The 14,980-nt window shown below is 43.1% G+C and overlaps 3 protein-coding genes across 7 annotated transcripts; 1 reads left to right on the top strand and 2 right to left on the bottom strand.

The window, feature by feature from the left end:
- The first annotated feature begins 2,123 nt into the window (after positions 1-2,123).
- On the top strand, positions 2,124-3,117 carry LOC115743998 (histone H1-like). Of its 2 annotated transcripts, XM_030679063.2 has the most exons (3): positions 2,124-2,270; positions 2,380-2,628; positions 2,659-3,117. In XM_030679063.2, exons 1-3 carry the CDS (start codon positions 2,211-2,213, stop codon positions 2,902-2,904), a joined length of 555 nt encoding a protein of 184 aa, XP_030534923.1. In that variant the 5' UTR covers positions 2,124-2,210; the 3' UTR covers positions 2,905-3,117. The 2 variants fall into 2 exon arrangements, with proteins under 2 accessions (XP_030534923.1, XP_030534924.1); XM_030679064.2 differs by having other exon boundaries at positions 2,380-3,117.
- Positions 3,118-3,857: 740 nt separating this feature from the next.
- Positions 3,858-8,581, bottom strand: LOC115743946 (renalase). Its single transcript, XM_048271360.1, has 10 exons — positions 8,043-8,581; positions 7,513-7,782; positions 6,935-7,061; positions 6,425-6,486; positions 6,087-6,317; positions 5,643-5,764; positions 5,078-5,216; positions 4,683-4,862; positions 4,188-4,275; positions 3,858-4,098 (listed from the first exon to the last, which is right to left on the bottom strand). The coding sequence occupies exons 1-8, from the start codon at positions 8,412-8,414 to the stop codon at positions 4,701-4,703; spliced, it is 1,485 nt and encodes a 494-aa protein (XP_048127317.1). The 5' UTR covers positions 8,415-8,581; the 3' UTR covers positions 3,858-4,098; positions 4,188-4,275; positions 4,683-4,700.
- A 1,172-nt stretch (positions 8,582-9,753) lies between these two features.
- Positions 9,754-14,117, bottom strand: LOC115743947 (protein WVD2-like 2). 4 transcript variants are annotated; one of them, XM_030678977.2, is made up of 7 exons: positions 13,885-14,117; positions 12,060-12,531; positions 11,559-11,644; positions 11,360-11,462; positions 11,194-11,265; positions 10,930-11,040; positions 9,754-10,432 (listed from the first exon to the last, which is right to left on the bottom strand). In XM_030678977.2, exons 2-7 carry the CDS (start codon positions 12,525-12,527, stop codon positions 10,118-10,120), a joined length of 1,155 nt encoding a protein of 384 aa, XP_030534837.1. In that variant the 5' UTR covers positions 12,528-12,531; positions 13,885-14,117; the 3' UTR covers positions 9,754-10,117. The 4 variants fall into 4 exon arrangements, with proteins under 4 accessions (XP_030534837.1, XP_030534836.1, XP_048129296.1 ...); XM_030678976.2 differs by having other exon boundaries at positions 13,896-14,116; XM_048273339.1 differs by lacking the exon at positions 13,885-14,117 and adding an exon at positions 12,780-13,134.
- Between the last annotated feature and the right edge of the window lie 863 nt (positions 14,118-14,980).

Below are 14,980 nucleotides of genomic sequence, written 5' to 3'. Positions count from 1 at the left end.
CATCGGATTTCATCATTGATTAAAATCTATTGAAGCATATCTATTCTTTGTGTTCTATTGATACCACTGCTATTCGAAATTTGCTAGGATTCGGCGCACAATTACAACGAAGTAAAGCATAAAATTGAGAAAAAAAAATTGAGACGTAAGGTTTTATCGTGGTTCACAATTAAATTGGGGCTACGTTCGGCAGAGAATTCTACTGTAATTAGTACATCGCATCTCTCCGTTACATCACTTAATTACAATAGAAAAAGATTATATAAAGCGGTAGTTATTTATGGGTCCAAACCCAAACCATCATTGAAAAAATACGGGCTCAAACTATAAAAGCCCTCTAATATCGCAAGATTCCATGATTTTCTATCAATGGGAAGTATGAACACACCCATTGAAATTGTGATAGAACCGTCTTCTCTTAATAAAAACCGAATAACAAAATTCAGTGAAAGATATTTCGTATTCCAGTCAAACAAATAAACAAAAAATCCGTAAAACAAACAAATCTGATTTACGTTTGGCTTTCATGATGAGGCATGATGAGCTCTCAAATTTCAACATTTAGAGGAGATTGGAGATCAACTGCGTAGCCGCGTTTTATTTAGGTCGTGATTAGCCGATGCCATTTGTACTAGGTGTGTTATGTCATTGTCGTTTCAAATCTGAAAACGTAAACGGTCGATCTTTATTTCCATAGCTAGGGTCAATCTTTATGTTTGTATCGGTCGATGTGTGCTTGATTAATCATAATCATTATGGCTTGACTACACTTTTACCTTGCAAAGATTTAGGATTTGATTGCATTCTATACGTGGCGTGTTATTCTCTTTGTGATTAGTGTTTCAAAATTGTCATTTTTCTTGATTTGAAAAGATGAAGAGCAGTCGACACTTGAAAACAAAACAATTGTTCAACAAATTGGAGGCATTTTGATCATCTTTGATTTGGTAACACTCCATTTGTATTGTGAAAGAGAAGAGGCATCTATCCTCGATTTCTACGAATTCCTACCAACACATTGCCTAGTTCCTTCGTCTCGTGACATATTACATCTATGGTTCGTTTCCCCTCCAATCGAGTGGCATTGCTAGGTAGCTGGGTTCGATTGACCGGTAGCATGTACCATAAATTGCATTCATATTGTTCGAGATCATTTCTTCTAAACATGCCTAGTATAACAGCGCATATGTTTTCTAACATCATGCAGAAGCGATTCTTGTTGACGTATTAAGTTAACCGATATTGTTACGACAGATCCGAGAAGCCAAACTTTGAGTTATGGAGATAAACAGGTGTTCAATAAATTGTCGACATCCCAATCGCATCCAGTTATGCCGAGTTCGAAAGAGAGATTCTTTCCTTCAAGGCATTCATTGTCTTTTCTTATAACAAAAATGCTCATCGGTTTCGGGACATCTCATTAAACCTGTAGCCAAGGACTTGATTCTCATCAATAATAATCGCTTCAACATCGACCCACTCCACAGTGTCCCATTCGACTTCATTCCCAGGAGTTCGGAGCACGAAATGTTAGTTGTTGCATCTTCTCGACACATGTTTAATGCGGATCGATCATAAATTCTCCAATCCCATCATGTCGGCTTGGATCATCATTCCCAACTTCACAGGAGACGACGACCTCAGCCTCATTCAGGAATCATAACGACACATCGAGAGAAAAACCGATACGAAGAAGATCACGCCCTGCTCCGGCGAACCCCATCGTCTTCACAATCGATTTTCCCCATCCATCCCAACCTTAATCACCATGCAAGACGCACCATCACAAAGCACACATCTCAAGCTATCCCACCATTAAAGCTTCACTAAAATCCATCCAGTCCATCTCCACCCTTCACTCATGCCAAATCAAGCCAAAAACACAACCCCGAAAAACCCAACGCCTCCCCCCGACTCTTGCCGCTATCCAAAGGAAGGGGAGACGCTAATCCGTCGCTTAACGGCGAAACGACGTTTCCAACCGTAGATAAGCCCTCGCATCCAACGGACCGTATTCAAACCCGGACACGGCCTCGACCCTCGATCCATGTCACTCTCCCCTCCGCCAATCAGATCTCTCCGTTCCATTCTCTCTCCTACTATATAAACTCGCTCCTCTTCAGCCTTTCTCTTTCAAAACTTGCCATCTCTCTCTTTCTCGGGCTACAGTCACGCATAAGCAAGCTCGCTCTCTCTCTCTCTACGCTCCGATGGCTGCCGTGACCGCGAAGAAGGCTCGATCCCCATCCTCTCACCCTCCATTCTTCGATGTATGCGAAGTTCTGGGTCGTTTGCAAGCCCTGATTTTTTTTCTCCGCATTTCGTGGCTGATTCGCGATTTTTTGTTTGTTCGTGCGGTGGTGGTGGTTGTTGTTGCAGATGATAACGGATGCGATCGTGACGTTGAAGGAGCGGACCGGCTCGAGCCAGTACGCCATCCAGAAGTTCGTCGAGGAGAAGCACAAGAAGTTGCCGGCCAATTTCAGGAAGCTCCTGCTGGTCCAGCTGAGGCGGCTCGTCGCCTCCGGCAAGCTTGTCAAGGTCAAGAACTCGTTCAAGCTCACCGCCGCGGCCAAGCCGGCCCCCGCCGCCTCGGCCAAGCCCAAGGCGAAGCCGGCTGCTGCCAAGCCGAAGACTGTTGCGAAGCCGAAGGTGGCTCCCAAGGTGAAGGCGGCTACCGCCGCCAAGCCCAAAACGGCCGCGAAGCCGAAAGCCGCGGTTGGTGTGAAGAGAAAGGCGGCTGAGAAGCCCAAGTTGAAGCCCGCGGCGAAGGCGGGGAAGACCTCTGCGAAGGCGACGCCTGGGAAGAAAGCTGTGAAGAAGGTGGCCGTCGCGAAGCTGAAGAAGACGCCAGTGAAGAAGCCGAAGAGCGTGAAGACGCCGGTGAAGAAGGCGAAGAAGTGAGCCGGTGTTGTGTTCGTCACTAGCGTAGGGGGTGGTGGATTTTAGAGGGGAGGGTTCGGTTGTGTATAGGAGATGGTTTGGCAGCCTTTGACATAGCCCTTTTCTTTTCTTGTTTTTTTTCCTCTTGGCTTTCGAATTGTGCTAACTCTATTCTTGTTAGTGCATGTTTCTATGTAAGATTTCTAAGGCGGAGATTATTAGATGGTTGTGTTTGATAGTGGGGAAATGGAAAGCTCTGAACTTATGTGGTGCTCCAATGGCGGTTTCTTTCATCTGGGTCTGGCGTTCTATCTTCCTCGTCGAACGCTAACTATTCTGTGATCATTGGCGATGCAAAATAGAACTGAAGATTCCGATGATGAGAGCGAAATGGTGTATTGGTCTCTCGTGGACCGAACAGAACTGGGTCCACGCGTATGGTTCGTCTGTATCGGTACTCTTCTCCCCCTTCTGTAGCAGTTTCTGCAACCGTAGAAACGAAGGAATCGTCGCTTTGGCATCTAATTCTACGGCGGAAAAGAGGGGCGAAATAGAAACTTTTTCGTAGACGCTGTCGTTTTGAACTTGGAGCCAGAAATTGCTTTTTTGGAAAAGGTCATCTCCTTTTGAAGCGCTGTTATTTCATTTCGAACATTGGAAACCGCCAAGGAATTCAAATGGGTCGGATTAGGGTAGTGCGTAAAACAGTGGACAATGTAATATGCAGACTCATGGCGAATCCTGCGTCGTTTCCATGTGGGTTCTTCGTTAGAAATGATATCAAACGGGAAAAACGATGCCCGGGAAGCTAAAAGAAACTCGATCGTCGCCTGGAAGGCTGTAACTTGGATCGTCATCGGGGTCTTTATTCACACATTTCCTCTTCAGAAGAGAAAAAGTTGGACTAACAGTCAAGCAAAAGCGATTGAACTGGATTTTTTTTTACCTTCATCCCTTGACGAGTGATGAGCATGTTCACGCAACTGAGGCCGGCTCTAGCACAACCCTTTTGTTTACCTTTCACAAACCGAACCCCATGAACTATAGCGTTTTTGCACGTTTGATTGTGGATGGCGTCCTAGTAAACATTTTGCTAGTCTATTCAATTACACCGATTGGAAGAGCCCGGCATGATCAGATTGGACATGTAATTCTGGCGAAGCCTGACCCAGAGACAATCTCAAGCGAATCCGGTTATTACGAGTCACCCAAGTCCTGCAAAGTGGAACAAAAGACGGACCACGGTCAATGTTAATGCAAGCAAATTATCCTTTTTGACAGGAGAACAGTGTCAAAGTAAATACTCTTTGTAAGAAGCTTCTTGAGAGAGGATTGACTTTGATGTCGCACCAGCGCGGTATCATCCTTCATACTACCAGATTGCCAAACAACCTAACTCCAGAAAAGAATGATACAGGTTACAGGCAGACGTAAGTTTAAGATGAAACCGGCACAATTACCACATCAGTTAGCCATAAAAAATTTTTTGAATCACTGTCGCATTCAAGATAGAGAACTGGGAAAACACGAAATGACGCTTGCAATGGGAATCCACACACGTTAGCGAGAGCTAATGTATTGGTTACAGTGGATATCAAATTTTGGCCCTTGATATCGCCATTTGTGAATGTTGGCTGACCGTCCTCGAGCATTACTACTGCACAAGAATTTACTGGATTTGTGAGATCTGACGATGTTCACTTAACGCATGAGACAAGCACAGAATAGACATCGGACAGCATATGCAAGTAAGTTTGGCTTCCGGGATTATGAGTGCAAAGACAGCAGTGAAGACTCACCACATCTTATTCCCATTTTCATGCAGTAAGCTGATAATTCTGAATATCATCCTTTTGCATTTCTGAGTCCAATCCAGGAAATTGTCCAATGTCACGACCTTCTAGTTGTCGAAACTCATGGTGTAACCCAACTGCAAACTCCTCGGGCGGAGCTCCACCACCTTGAAAGTAGTCACCAATCTGCATGTCAAAGTATAGCAATTAACATTATCTGCACAGAAGATTAAGATTTCATTTCTATTGGAAGACAAAACAAACCCAATAGACTAACAGGAGAGAAAATTATCTTACAGCACACAGTTAAATAAATGTATACTGGAACTGGAAATCAAGAATCCTGTGAGAGAAAATTCCAGAGAAGTTAAAAGGTAAAAGCAGGACTCCAAAACACATACATGATTAGCAAGAGCCATTCCGCTTAGAGCTGCTGACTCTAGGCTAGAACCCAGTAGCCAATCACCGCATATCCCAGCTCTTCCACGAGGGTCAAAGATGCAGGGGATCCTGGGGCTGTTCGTAGGCAGTGCAGCACCCCTGTACCAGATGATGTATGCTGTTAAAAATCATTACCAATATAAGTAGAAGCTTCAAAGATAGGAGATATAGCCTAGCCTGCATACCTGATTATCTTGCTTACAAAGCGATCTCTAGTGTGTAAGAATATCTAAAACCACATCATGATGCTGCCAGGTTCTCATTTTGATGGATCAATCATGGAAATTTCACAATTGATGGAACAGCCCAATAGTTTGCAGTGAGAAACTCTCTCTATCACTAGAGAAGTGATAGGCACAACTGATATAGGTCCAATGGTGATAATGTCGGAAATCCAGGTTGTTCAAAAGACAGGACACCATATAATTTAACCGGATATACAGGTCACACTGTCTTTTTGCCCTCGTATTGAACTTCTTTCATGCTATTGCGAGTAGAAGTTGAAACAGCAAGTAATTTACTCACCAGAGCTGGACGCGGGTATAAATTGGTGTAGGAAGCGATCCTTCTGGCAGTCCAAGAGCTTGTTCAACACCAGCAAGCATACCCGCTTTCACCTTCTCAGCAGTGGCAACTGGGATATTTTCCTATGCGATACACAAGTTTCGCATTGAGTCAAACAAGCATCCTTAATAGATGAAGCGGTGCAGTTTAATATCAAGCCCACATTAATTTTTTCAGGCTGAATGGTCTATAGCAATTCAATAACTCCGAGTTAATTGACAAGCATTTCTGGCACCGGCATCCATATCATTTTCTGTGGTATCTATTAGTGGCCAGTACGTTCCCTATGGAACGAACACAGCCAACAGTTATTTGGACCAGCAGTAAGTGAAATATAAAGTGACACAGATCGACTATTTAAGACGTGATAACTCCCTCCACTCAGATATACAAGTCATAACCAACCTGTGGGACCTTGTTTCGTTTCCCATAAGCCGCTGTGCTGAAAAAGGTCCAACAGTGTGGGCCATTATCGGGAGATCTCACAAGTTTTCTAGAATTATTGGCCATCCATGAGATGGAGTCAACACCTTTCACAAAAGCCCCTTCAAAAGGTGGAGTGGCTGTGTTACTTGGAATAGGAAGTGGATCCTCAAATGCTGCAAGGAGAGCCCATATAGAACTAAGTTCCAGTCTCTGCAGTAAAAGAAGGCTACATGAAGCACTAACTCAATGGACCAGCCATTTCATTAAGTATAAAAGCTCAAGAACCTCAATTTCACCACATGATTTGACTCAAGTACCTTCATTTGCCTAGCAATTAACGGCAACCCTGAGGAAGCTAGCAGACGATTTGCACATTTGCCTGTTTGCCAGAGAATTTATCACCATAAGCAAGAGAAAGTATTCCTTTTCTTCCAAACACTTCAATTGTAGCTCTATAACATGCACGAGTAGTTGACAGAGAATAATCTGACAGTGTTTAGAGCCAGGCGTATCCTCCTCTACACAATTTTTATGAATCCAAGAGACAATGGCCATCAGAGAGGATAAAATAAAACTATGAATCATCATCATCTCACAGATTCCAGTACATAGCATAACGTCAACAAAAGCACAGACTTGATCCTATAGCAGTTTTCCAAATACGGAGACTATGATGAATGACCACATCAGTTTCAATACTAATAAGTGAAAATTATTGCTGACCAAGTAAGTGTGCATTATATTTTTGCTGGATCATGAAAATCAACTCAGAAATGGTACTTACTAATTCCTTAAAATCAGCTATTTAAAAAGACACTAAAGCTTACCATTATGTGCTATAACTATAGCATTAAACTGCCCACAATGCTTTCCATTCTCACTCAAATGCCACATTCCATTAAAAGGCTCCAGTTTGCTTATCCAGCAAGGTCTCACCACATTTACCATAGATGTCTGCATGACATTTTAAACTTTAGCTGGTTAGCCCAGAAAACTCTCAAGGAAAGGAAAAGGCCGGAAATATGGCCAGGAAAGTTCATGCCAAATTCCTCAGAAGATGGATTTAATTCTTCCACAATTTATCACCAATGAGACTGCAGAGTCAAATGTCCAGTCATTGCTCAGCAAATCATGGAAACTCATTTCTAGATATCTTAGCAATACCACTCCCAAAAAAGTAATTGGAGCATTGTTAACTACCAAATATATAGAGCAAAGCTTAATTGAAGCACCACCACTGTCAAATTCAATTAACTCCATGAAATAGCTCTCAAACTTAGCCTAGATTGCACCTCGACATCTTAGTGAGGTATCAAGTTCCTAACAAGATGATATTTTTTAATAATGCACCAACAACAGCGGAAATTGAGAGACACGAGCATATGTATAATGTTACATGAGTTACCTCTGACAACAATGAGTCAGCTAGAGGCCGCATTCCATCCACACCGATATATCTTGGTGGAGAAGAAGGAAGAGGAACAAACTGACCACCAGCTTCAAGCTCCCCAACAGTACCCAGCCACTCTCCGACCAGGCCTTTTTCCCGCCAAACATTAACAATCTCGGCAAAACGAGCATCGCTCACTGAAAAAAACTGTGCCGCGTGGTCAAATATCAGATGCTGAGGTTCTATCACTCTAGTTCCCATTCTTCCTCCCAGACCATGAATTCCCTAGAGCAACAACATTACCATTAAACCTCTGGACCATGTATCCTAACGAAAGTTATCATCCACGGTTATATCCTTCTAAGACAAACGTATTTGTTAAGCAGAGTCAAGCGTTTGAAACTTATATTTCATTGTTGAGTTGCAAGAGCAAAAACAAAAACTATAGCACATAAATTTCAGGTAATACAAAAGTATGGAACTTTAGCTTGTCGCCGCGTAAGATTAGGACGAAACTCCAAGGATTGAGGAAAAAACTAACCGACCGTGTCGAAAACCGTGGACTTGATCCCTTTCTTCTCCAAATTCAGGGCACAAATCAATCCAGACATGCCTCCTCCTATGATTCCGACAATGGGGTCATCAGGTATTGGAGCAGTGAAATCCACCTGCTCTTGATTGAACGTCTTCTTGAGGATGGACCTCCTGGACGTCCCGTAAGATGATTTCCCGCGGTTCTTGGATGTGGGTCTGCTGTTATTCATGGAATGCTTCTTGGAACTTGTACCGGGCTTGTTCTGGGAAGTGCAGAGTATGAAGGGCTTAGAAGAGAGAGAGCGACTTGTAGGTTTGGTGAGGTTGAGGGGTTGGAGGAGGAATGGACTGGAGACGATGGACGGGAAGAGTGTAGTGGTCATGACTTTTGGAATGCAGAGTGGACCGAGCTAATGCTTATCTCTCCCGTTCTCTGCTTTTCTCGGATGATGATTTTGGCAGAGAGTCCATTGCGGGAAGATGAGAATGGATCCATTTTCGCGAATGCCCCTTTTGCCCTCCAAACTTAGCGAAATTGGGTCATCTTCCTGATCCCAGGAAATCACCGGTAAATTATCGGGGCGAGCAAGTCGGACCAACCGAATCGAAAATTGCCTAAACTAATGGTCTGGTTCTCCGTTCGCAGTTTCATAGGGTGACAATCCGTCTCTTCGAGCGATTTTTGCTTAACCCTTCATGTCTCGTTCTTCGTAATGATCATGCTCGCTCTGTTCTTGCTTCTTAGTTGGTAATCTTCAGCTGCTTGTGCTCTTGGAGCTGTTGCTTTTTTGTCTTTCGATTGGGGCTCGACTTTTTCAGATATACATTGTACTTGTTAGGATGCATGAATGAAGTGTGAAGTTTGCCGGCGGTTTCAAAAATTGAGACTCCGGGACCACTAGTCCAGCTCCCGATTCTTGAGAAAAACTATACCGAATCGAGAACCAATCATCCTAGAAAATTGACACTCTTTAGCATATTTAAGCATCAAATGAGACGAAAACAAAAGCCGTTTATTTGACTCGCTTTGAGAGACTTCAGTACTCTTCAAGAGGCTTTTGTCTGGTAGATGAGTTTATTTATCCTTCTTTCTTATTACCTTCTTTTCGTTCTTCGCGACCCCGTCGTAACTCCTACAATTTTCCACGTTCCAACTTAGACAGAAACTTCGACCCCACCCCAAAAAAAAAACTTGGACAGAAACCCGATAAACCATAAGTTTGTCAGCCATAGATAGCGATTGGTGGCTGTCGACCACCGTTGGGGTTATTGCATTTGCTGTCGCAGCCGCCAATGCCGCACAAAGGGAGAGCATCCACGTCGGGCGAGGCGACCACCGTGCTAGTGATCATCTCGAACAAGAACAGAGCCATAGCAAGATGCTGATATTTGCTTGCTTCTTAGAAAGAAAAAGGAGATTCTTTTAGTTGCAACAGACTTCAACATCTACCTAGATGGGATTATTTTCATCCACCCGCGAAGACCACCTGATCTGGACTTACACAATCCGGAGCACATCGCCGAACGCCTGATTCAAGAATGTTCATCTTATCCAGCCTTTGCTCTTGCTCCCAAGTGCTTCCACGAGCAACTCCTGAGCTTTCCTTTCACCTTAAAAGATGCCATTGTACCGGGCATTTCACAACAAAGTAACTTGCTCATATCATGACAGTGGCAAAAGAAGCTTCATTCTCTTCCCTCGACATTCCAGACACAACAGGCAACATGACACAACTAGTTTCATCAAAAGGAAAGGACAAAATATATAATTTCTATAACTACACAACAAACAGAGTCAAGTTCTTTTCCCCAGAAACACTAGTTACTAGTACAGTTGTTCATGAAAGGCACCAACTCTCCGAATATGTAATGATATAACAAGTTCCTTTTTCCTCGACGACAACAACATTGATGCGACAAAGTTAAATAAACATATACAAACTCACCACAACAAATAAGCTGTCTTCAGATGACAAGAAAACAGGCTATTTTCCTTGCAAAAGCCCTAAACAGCACCGAGACACTCAGAGTAGTCCGCTTCATTTTCCCAACTGAAGTTAGATGTAAGAGAGAAAAAACGCTTCGCTCACGATTGGACTGCGACATCGGTAATTGTTTGCTCCAGGATATTATAAGGAGCTGAAGTTGGGTTCGCTGTCTCTTCTTCATGTGGCTGCTCTCTGACTTTAGCTGCGGTGTTACCACGTCGAATCCCCGCTTGATTCTTAGTTTTTGGAGTTTTGGGACTATTGACGGAGCTGGGTTCCTGTTTGCAACTGCCAATGCTGTGGCGGACTGCCCGGGCACAGGCTTTGCCCTTTTCCTCTTGTGCAGAGCTAACTGCATCGCTGCAGCTCTTTCTTCGGCCAAATTTTGGTGACTTTGGCCGAGTGAGTGGCAGCTGTAATACATATAACCATCCTTTTAATGAGAGCTGGCACCAAAACTCAAATGGAAATTAAAGAATGAATCTAAATAACAGGACCCAGCTCAAGTTGAAGTTCAGGTCAGAGAAAGTCATCAGATAATGACCCAAATAGACAATAAAGAAGTAATTGGACAAGCGGTAAATGAGCTAGTTGGTTTTCATTAGTAAATGAAAGCAGTCCCGCGGTACTCTTAAGAGTATTCAAGAGATTCCCCAAAAGGCTTCTTATCCTAATTTGCTATAATCAACTGACAAGCGTGCGCACGTGTGTATGGTGGAGAGAGAGAGAGATCCACACTATTTCATATCTGGCTAGGCTCAAACATCAGGAGTCCTGTTACACACCTATAACTGAAACAGGAATATCTGGTGAACATCACCAACAGTCTATGCAGCTATGCCTACCAGAATCACAACTTTTGTCATAACAGTTCTCCCACACTAACTGAAATAAGTACCCATCATATTACCTTCTTAAGCTCAGTTTTTGGAGGAGGCCCTTCATAATAGAAGGTTGGCACTGGATTGGCTCTAACAACCATGCTCTTCCTGAGCTGCTTGATAGCTGCCTCTTGCTCTTCCTGAAAATTCATCATACAAAGGACAAATCAGATTAGTTAATCAACCGTTTCTTAATGAGTTTGAATTGAAGTTAATTGTTGGAATGAAGAGGACATGAGCAAAGTTGGAACAAATGCACAAGCAAAAACAAGAGGTACGGAAAAAGAACATGCCTTGTTCCTTGCTTCGCATTGACTTTTCTCTGCCTCCAGAGCCCGGTGTTTTTCCTCCAATTTCATGTAAAACTAAATGGAAAAACATGCAATGGATAGGTGAAAAGAAAATGGATGTGGAAACAGATGCCATTGAAAGGAAAATTACAGTTGTCGTGAAACTTACCTCCTTCCTTCTCTCAGCACGTTCACTGGACCTAAATGTTGGAGCTGAACCAACAGTTATCTTGGCTTTACCTGATCTTACTGTTCGCACAGATACAGCAGCTCTATGCAAAATTAAGGACAACTGAGTTGATACCAATAATAATAAATATTGGCCATTCCTTTTATTGGACGATCAGTATACCGTTCATAAAGGATACGAGGAAGCGACAGACCAATTGTCGTCGTCATCTTGATGCTTATTACTAGATTGCAGTGGCTTCCTTGAAATTGGAGGTGTGCTAGGCTGGATGACCCGAAGAAGAAGGAATTGTGGTTAGACCGAATAGTTCTAAGAAAATTCATGATTCGTCGACTAAAGCATATATCCGTGCTTGCAAGGAAAGCGGCATGCTAACTAAGAGGATAGAATGATGCCAAACTAAGCACGCTTTTAGTGCTCCATTTGACACACCCACAATCTCTTCATTCCAGAACATAAACAACATAAATTATCATCTATCAGGAGTATACAGTTAAAAAGAGTTCTCTTCACAGGTATCTACTTGGAGCATGGAGGGTGTCTCGGGACTTTTTGTATGGCTCAGACCATTGTTCTTTATGCCTACCTTCAACATAAAAGACTGCCTTACTACCGGCAAACCATAAGTTAGCTTCTACAGAGCAGAGATGAAAAGCAGATAACTTCGCTCAAGAATTACCTGTGGACTTCTGGAAGGGGAATTCGCATTATTAGCATTCGGCGAGTTCACACTGACAGGAGATTCAGCTCCGACATGTCGCGCTACACAGGTATTCCGCTTTTCAGTAGCCAGCCTGAATGGTTGGGGAACGGTATGATTCATGCGCCCGTTGGCACCGGATGTCGTCACAGGAGAATTCAACTTTTTGTTGCTACTCAGCTTCTGATCCTCTAGCCTCTCATTCTTTTCATCGGCCACGCCACCGTTGAAGTTCGTGCTCTTGACACCCAGCACCTCTTGCTTCTCTTGACATTCTTCGGTTGCCGAACTTTCTATCGTGCACTCCTTCACCTCAAACTCCTTGTCAATACTGTCTTCTGCGATTCTGGGGGCAACATGGACTTTCTCGAAAGAAGCGCCGTTTGCGATCATGGCGAGGCCATTTACCTTCTTGTCCAACTCCACATCTTTGAGTTCCCTCCCCATGGCACTGCATGGTAAGATTAGAAGCAGCAGAATAGAAAGTTAAGAAAAGGAAAGGCGACATAGCAACCAGCAAAAGGTAAAAGAATTCATTTGATCTATTTATATGCATCATTCTTACAAACCAGAAATAAAGAAACAGCAAAGGGCAAAAGAAAGAAATCAACCCAGAAGAACCCAGAAGAACAACTCTGTATATCATGCTCGACAACAAGTTACATCCCAAGTATTTAAACTGTTCTTGATCGTGTTTACCTAGTTCCTTCCACAAGCAAAGCTAATCCTTCCATAAGAGAAGCTGACCCAGAACACCTTTTCTCCCTTCACAAGTTACGGTCAAAGCTCACCAAGACAGAGCCAAAAAAAAGAGAAAACCTTGTACTTCTCACGCAGACAACTCTCTTAAACCATGGATCACCGCAAATCTAACGTTGGAAAGGCGGTGATGGAGCTCCCGAAGGGCTAAACAAATTTTGGATAGCACGCAAACGAAAAGGGAAACAACCCGAGCACGAGGGCAGACAAACACAGAGAAGACGGAGCGTGCTAACTGCCTATTCTACTTAAATGGCCGAAAGTCATTTTCACACCACAAAGCTAGTTCAAAAGCAGAGCGTTGAAAATTCCTCTCCTATTGTTGACTGAGCTTCGACCTTAACCACAAAGAAGGTATTCAGCGCTCCACCACCCGCGACAAAAATCTTAAGCATGTGCAAATATCACCTGGTAATTCCGTGACTAAATCAAACAACAGCAAAGAAAAAAGATGCTCCTAAGTAGGATCAAGAATCAAATTTTGGGACAGAAAAAGATGTTAGAAACAGGGGCAGGCTTTGGAAAACTGGGGAAAACTAGAAATGCCAGACAATTTTCAAGCACACACAGAATAGCTTTGTCAGCGTTTCATCTGCTCGAGCAGAGAGGGAACAAAAATCAAACGGGAGCGCAGAAGATGCGCCAAACAAGCTGAAAATTAGCCCTCAAGAGAAAATCTTGCTCCAATGAAAGAAAAAATGAAAAATCTTAAGCAAGTAAAATCAGCAGGCCCCAAAGAGAGAAGTAGAGAAAAAAAAAAAAACAAATTTGAGCAGTGGGAGGATCCACTGAAAGAAACCCCAGACGGATAGACACAGAAAGAGCACCAAAAAATCTCATTTTCAAGCACATTTCGCATGCACCATTAATTAAACCACCCAAAACAAAACCCCAGCAAGATAACAAAGCAGAAAACCCAACACACCATCTCATCCAAAAAAAAAAAACCACAGCTTGTGCATAAAACCCAACAAGAAAAACGAGAAGAGGAAGACAAAGATTGACCCACATTGCAAGAACTAGATACAAATCCGAAAGAAAGAACCTCGTGAGGACCTGAAAGGGGGCGGAATGCGAGCGATTTGCTTCGGCTCCTGGCCCGATCTGACAAGATCTTTCAACACCCTTCAACCCTTCTCCTCTTCTCCTCCGCCCTCCTCTCTCTCTCTCTAGAAAACTAAACAAAGACGCATTTCCGTGATTTTTTTTTTCCCCCTCTTCTTTGTCGCGCCCCTTTTCCTCTAGCTAAGAAGAGAGACAAAGAGAGAAAGGGAAGGGAAAAAAAAAAAAACAGTTTTTAATGTTGTCTCTGTTGGTGGTGGTTATATATAGTGCGGCTTTTCTAGTGGGCGTTTTTCTGTTTTTTTTTTTTTAATTTAATCGACCCCGTTGTCGAGTTCGATTCTATCCTTGAAGGATAACTTCGGTTGTGGACTGGACGGCGGTGAAGGCTCTTTGAGGTGACGGCGTTTGAGAAATTAACGGCGCAAAGTCTGTGCACTGACTTTTGTCAATTATTATTATTATTTTCGTGTCTTCTTTTCGTTTTAATCTCGTTTGAATTCCTTTGGCTCTTCTTCATTTCGTGCACGCACCCAAAAGTGACGAGTGAGTTCAAAATTTCTGGAGGGGGGCTCTAGAATTTATTGAGAAATTTACTCTCGCGTGGAGAGTGCTTTTGAACGAGGAGATTGATGTGGGTCCCGACCTCGCTCGGCGGCTGACCGGATTTGATCTGGCTAGTTGCGGTTCGGAGTTTTTATCCCTATGATGGATTCGTCCGTTTTCGTCTGGAGAGAGCTAATTTAATTCCAAGTTTCACCGTTGAAATCGGCAATTGCATTTGACAATTGAACCGGCCGAGTCAACTCCAGTGTTAAATCCATTGCGCAATCGATTTGACACTAATTCGGCTCATGAGATTTTTAGTTCTATAGCTTCGAGACCTTTCTCTGCTTTTTTTTAATATAAATTTCTTAAAGTACTCGGACTATTGTTTACCCAATTTGTGTTGCAAAGGTATTATTAGTGCTCATGTTTTCACAAAATTCGAACCGACTTAATAACGCCAGTCTCGCGATTGCTTTAGCGTTTCGGATTTGAAGATTTTGAAGAGGCCTCTTAGAGAGAATATATAGAAA

The sequence above is a fragment of the Rhodamnia argentea genome, chromosome 1 (genome assembly GCF_020921035.1).
Source record: "Rhodamnia argentea isolate NSW1041297 chromosome 1, ASM2092103v1, whole genome shotgun sequence".
NCBI lineage: Eukaryota > Viridiplantae > Streptophyta > Magnoliopsida > Myrtales > Myrtaceae > Rhodamnia > Rhodamnia argentea.
This window is presented reverse-complemented; position numbering and strand designations above follow the sequence as displayed.

Coding starts and splice junctions, on each gene's coding strand:
- LOC115743998 (XM_030679064.2), top strand. CDS start 2,211: ATGGCTGCCGTGACCGCGAAGAAGGCTCGATCCCCATCCTCTCACCCT. Junction 2,271..2,379: donor CTCACCCTCCATTCTTCGAT/GTATGCGAAGTT, acceptor TTGTTGTTGCAG/ATGATAACGGATGCGATCGT.
- LOC115743946 (XM_048271360.1), bottom strand. CDS start 8,414: ATGACCACTACACTCTTCCCGTCCATCGTCTCCAGTCCATTCCTCCTC. Junction 6,487..6,934: donor TATAGTTATAGCACATAATG/GTAAGCTTTAGT, acceptor TCTGGCAAACAG/GCAAATGTGCAAATCGTCTG. Junction 6,318..6,424: donor TAATTGCTAGGCAAATGAAG/GTACTTGAGTCA, acceptor CTTTTACTGCAG/AGACTGGAACTTAGTTCTAT.
- LOC115743947 (XM_048273339.1), bottom strand. CDS start 12,814: ATGGAAGGATTAGCTTTGCTTGTGGAAGGAACTAG. Junction 11,266..11,359: donor GTGCTGAGAGAAGGAAGGAG/GTAAGTTTCACG, acceptor TTTTCCATTTAG/TTTTACATGAAATTGGAGGA. Junction 11,041..11,193: donor AATGCGAAGCAAGGAACAAG/GCATGTTCTTTT, acceptor ATGAATTTTCAG/GAAGAGCAAGAGGCAGCTAT.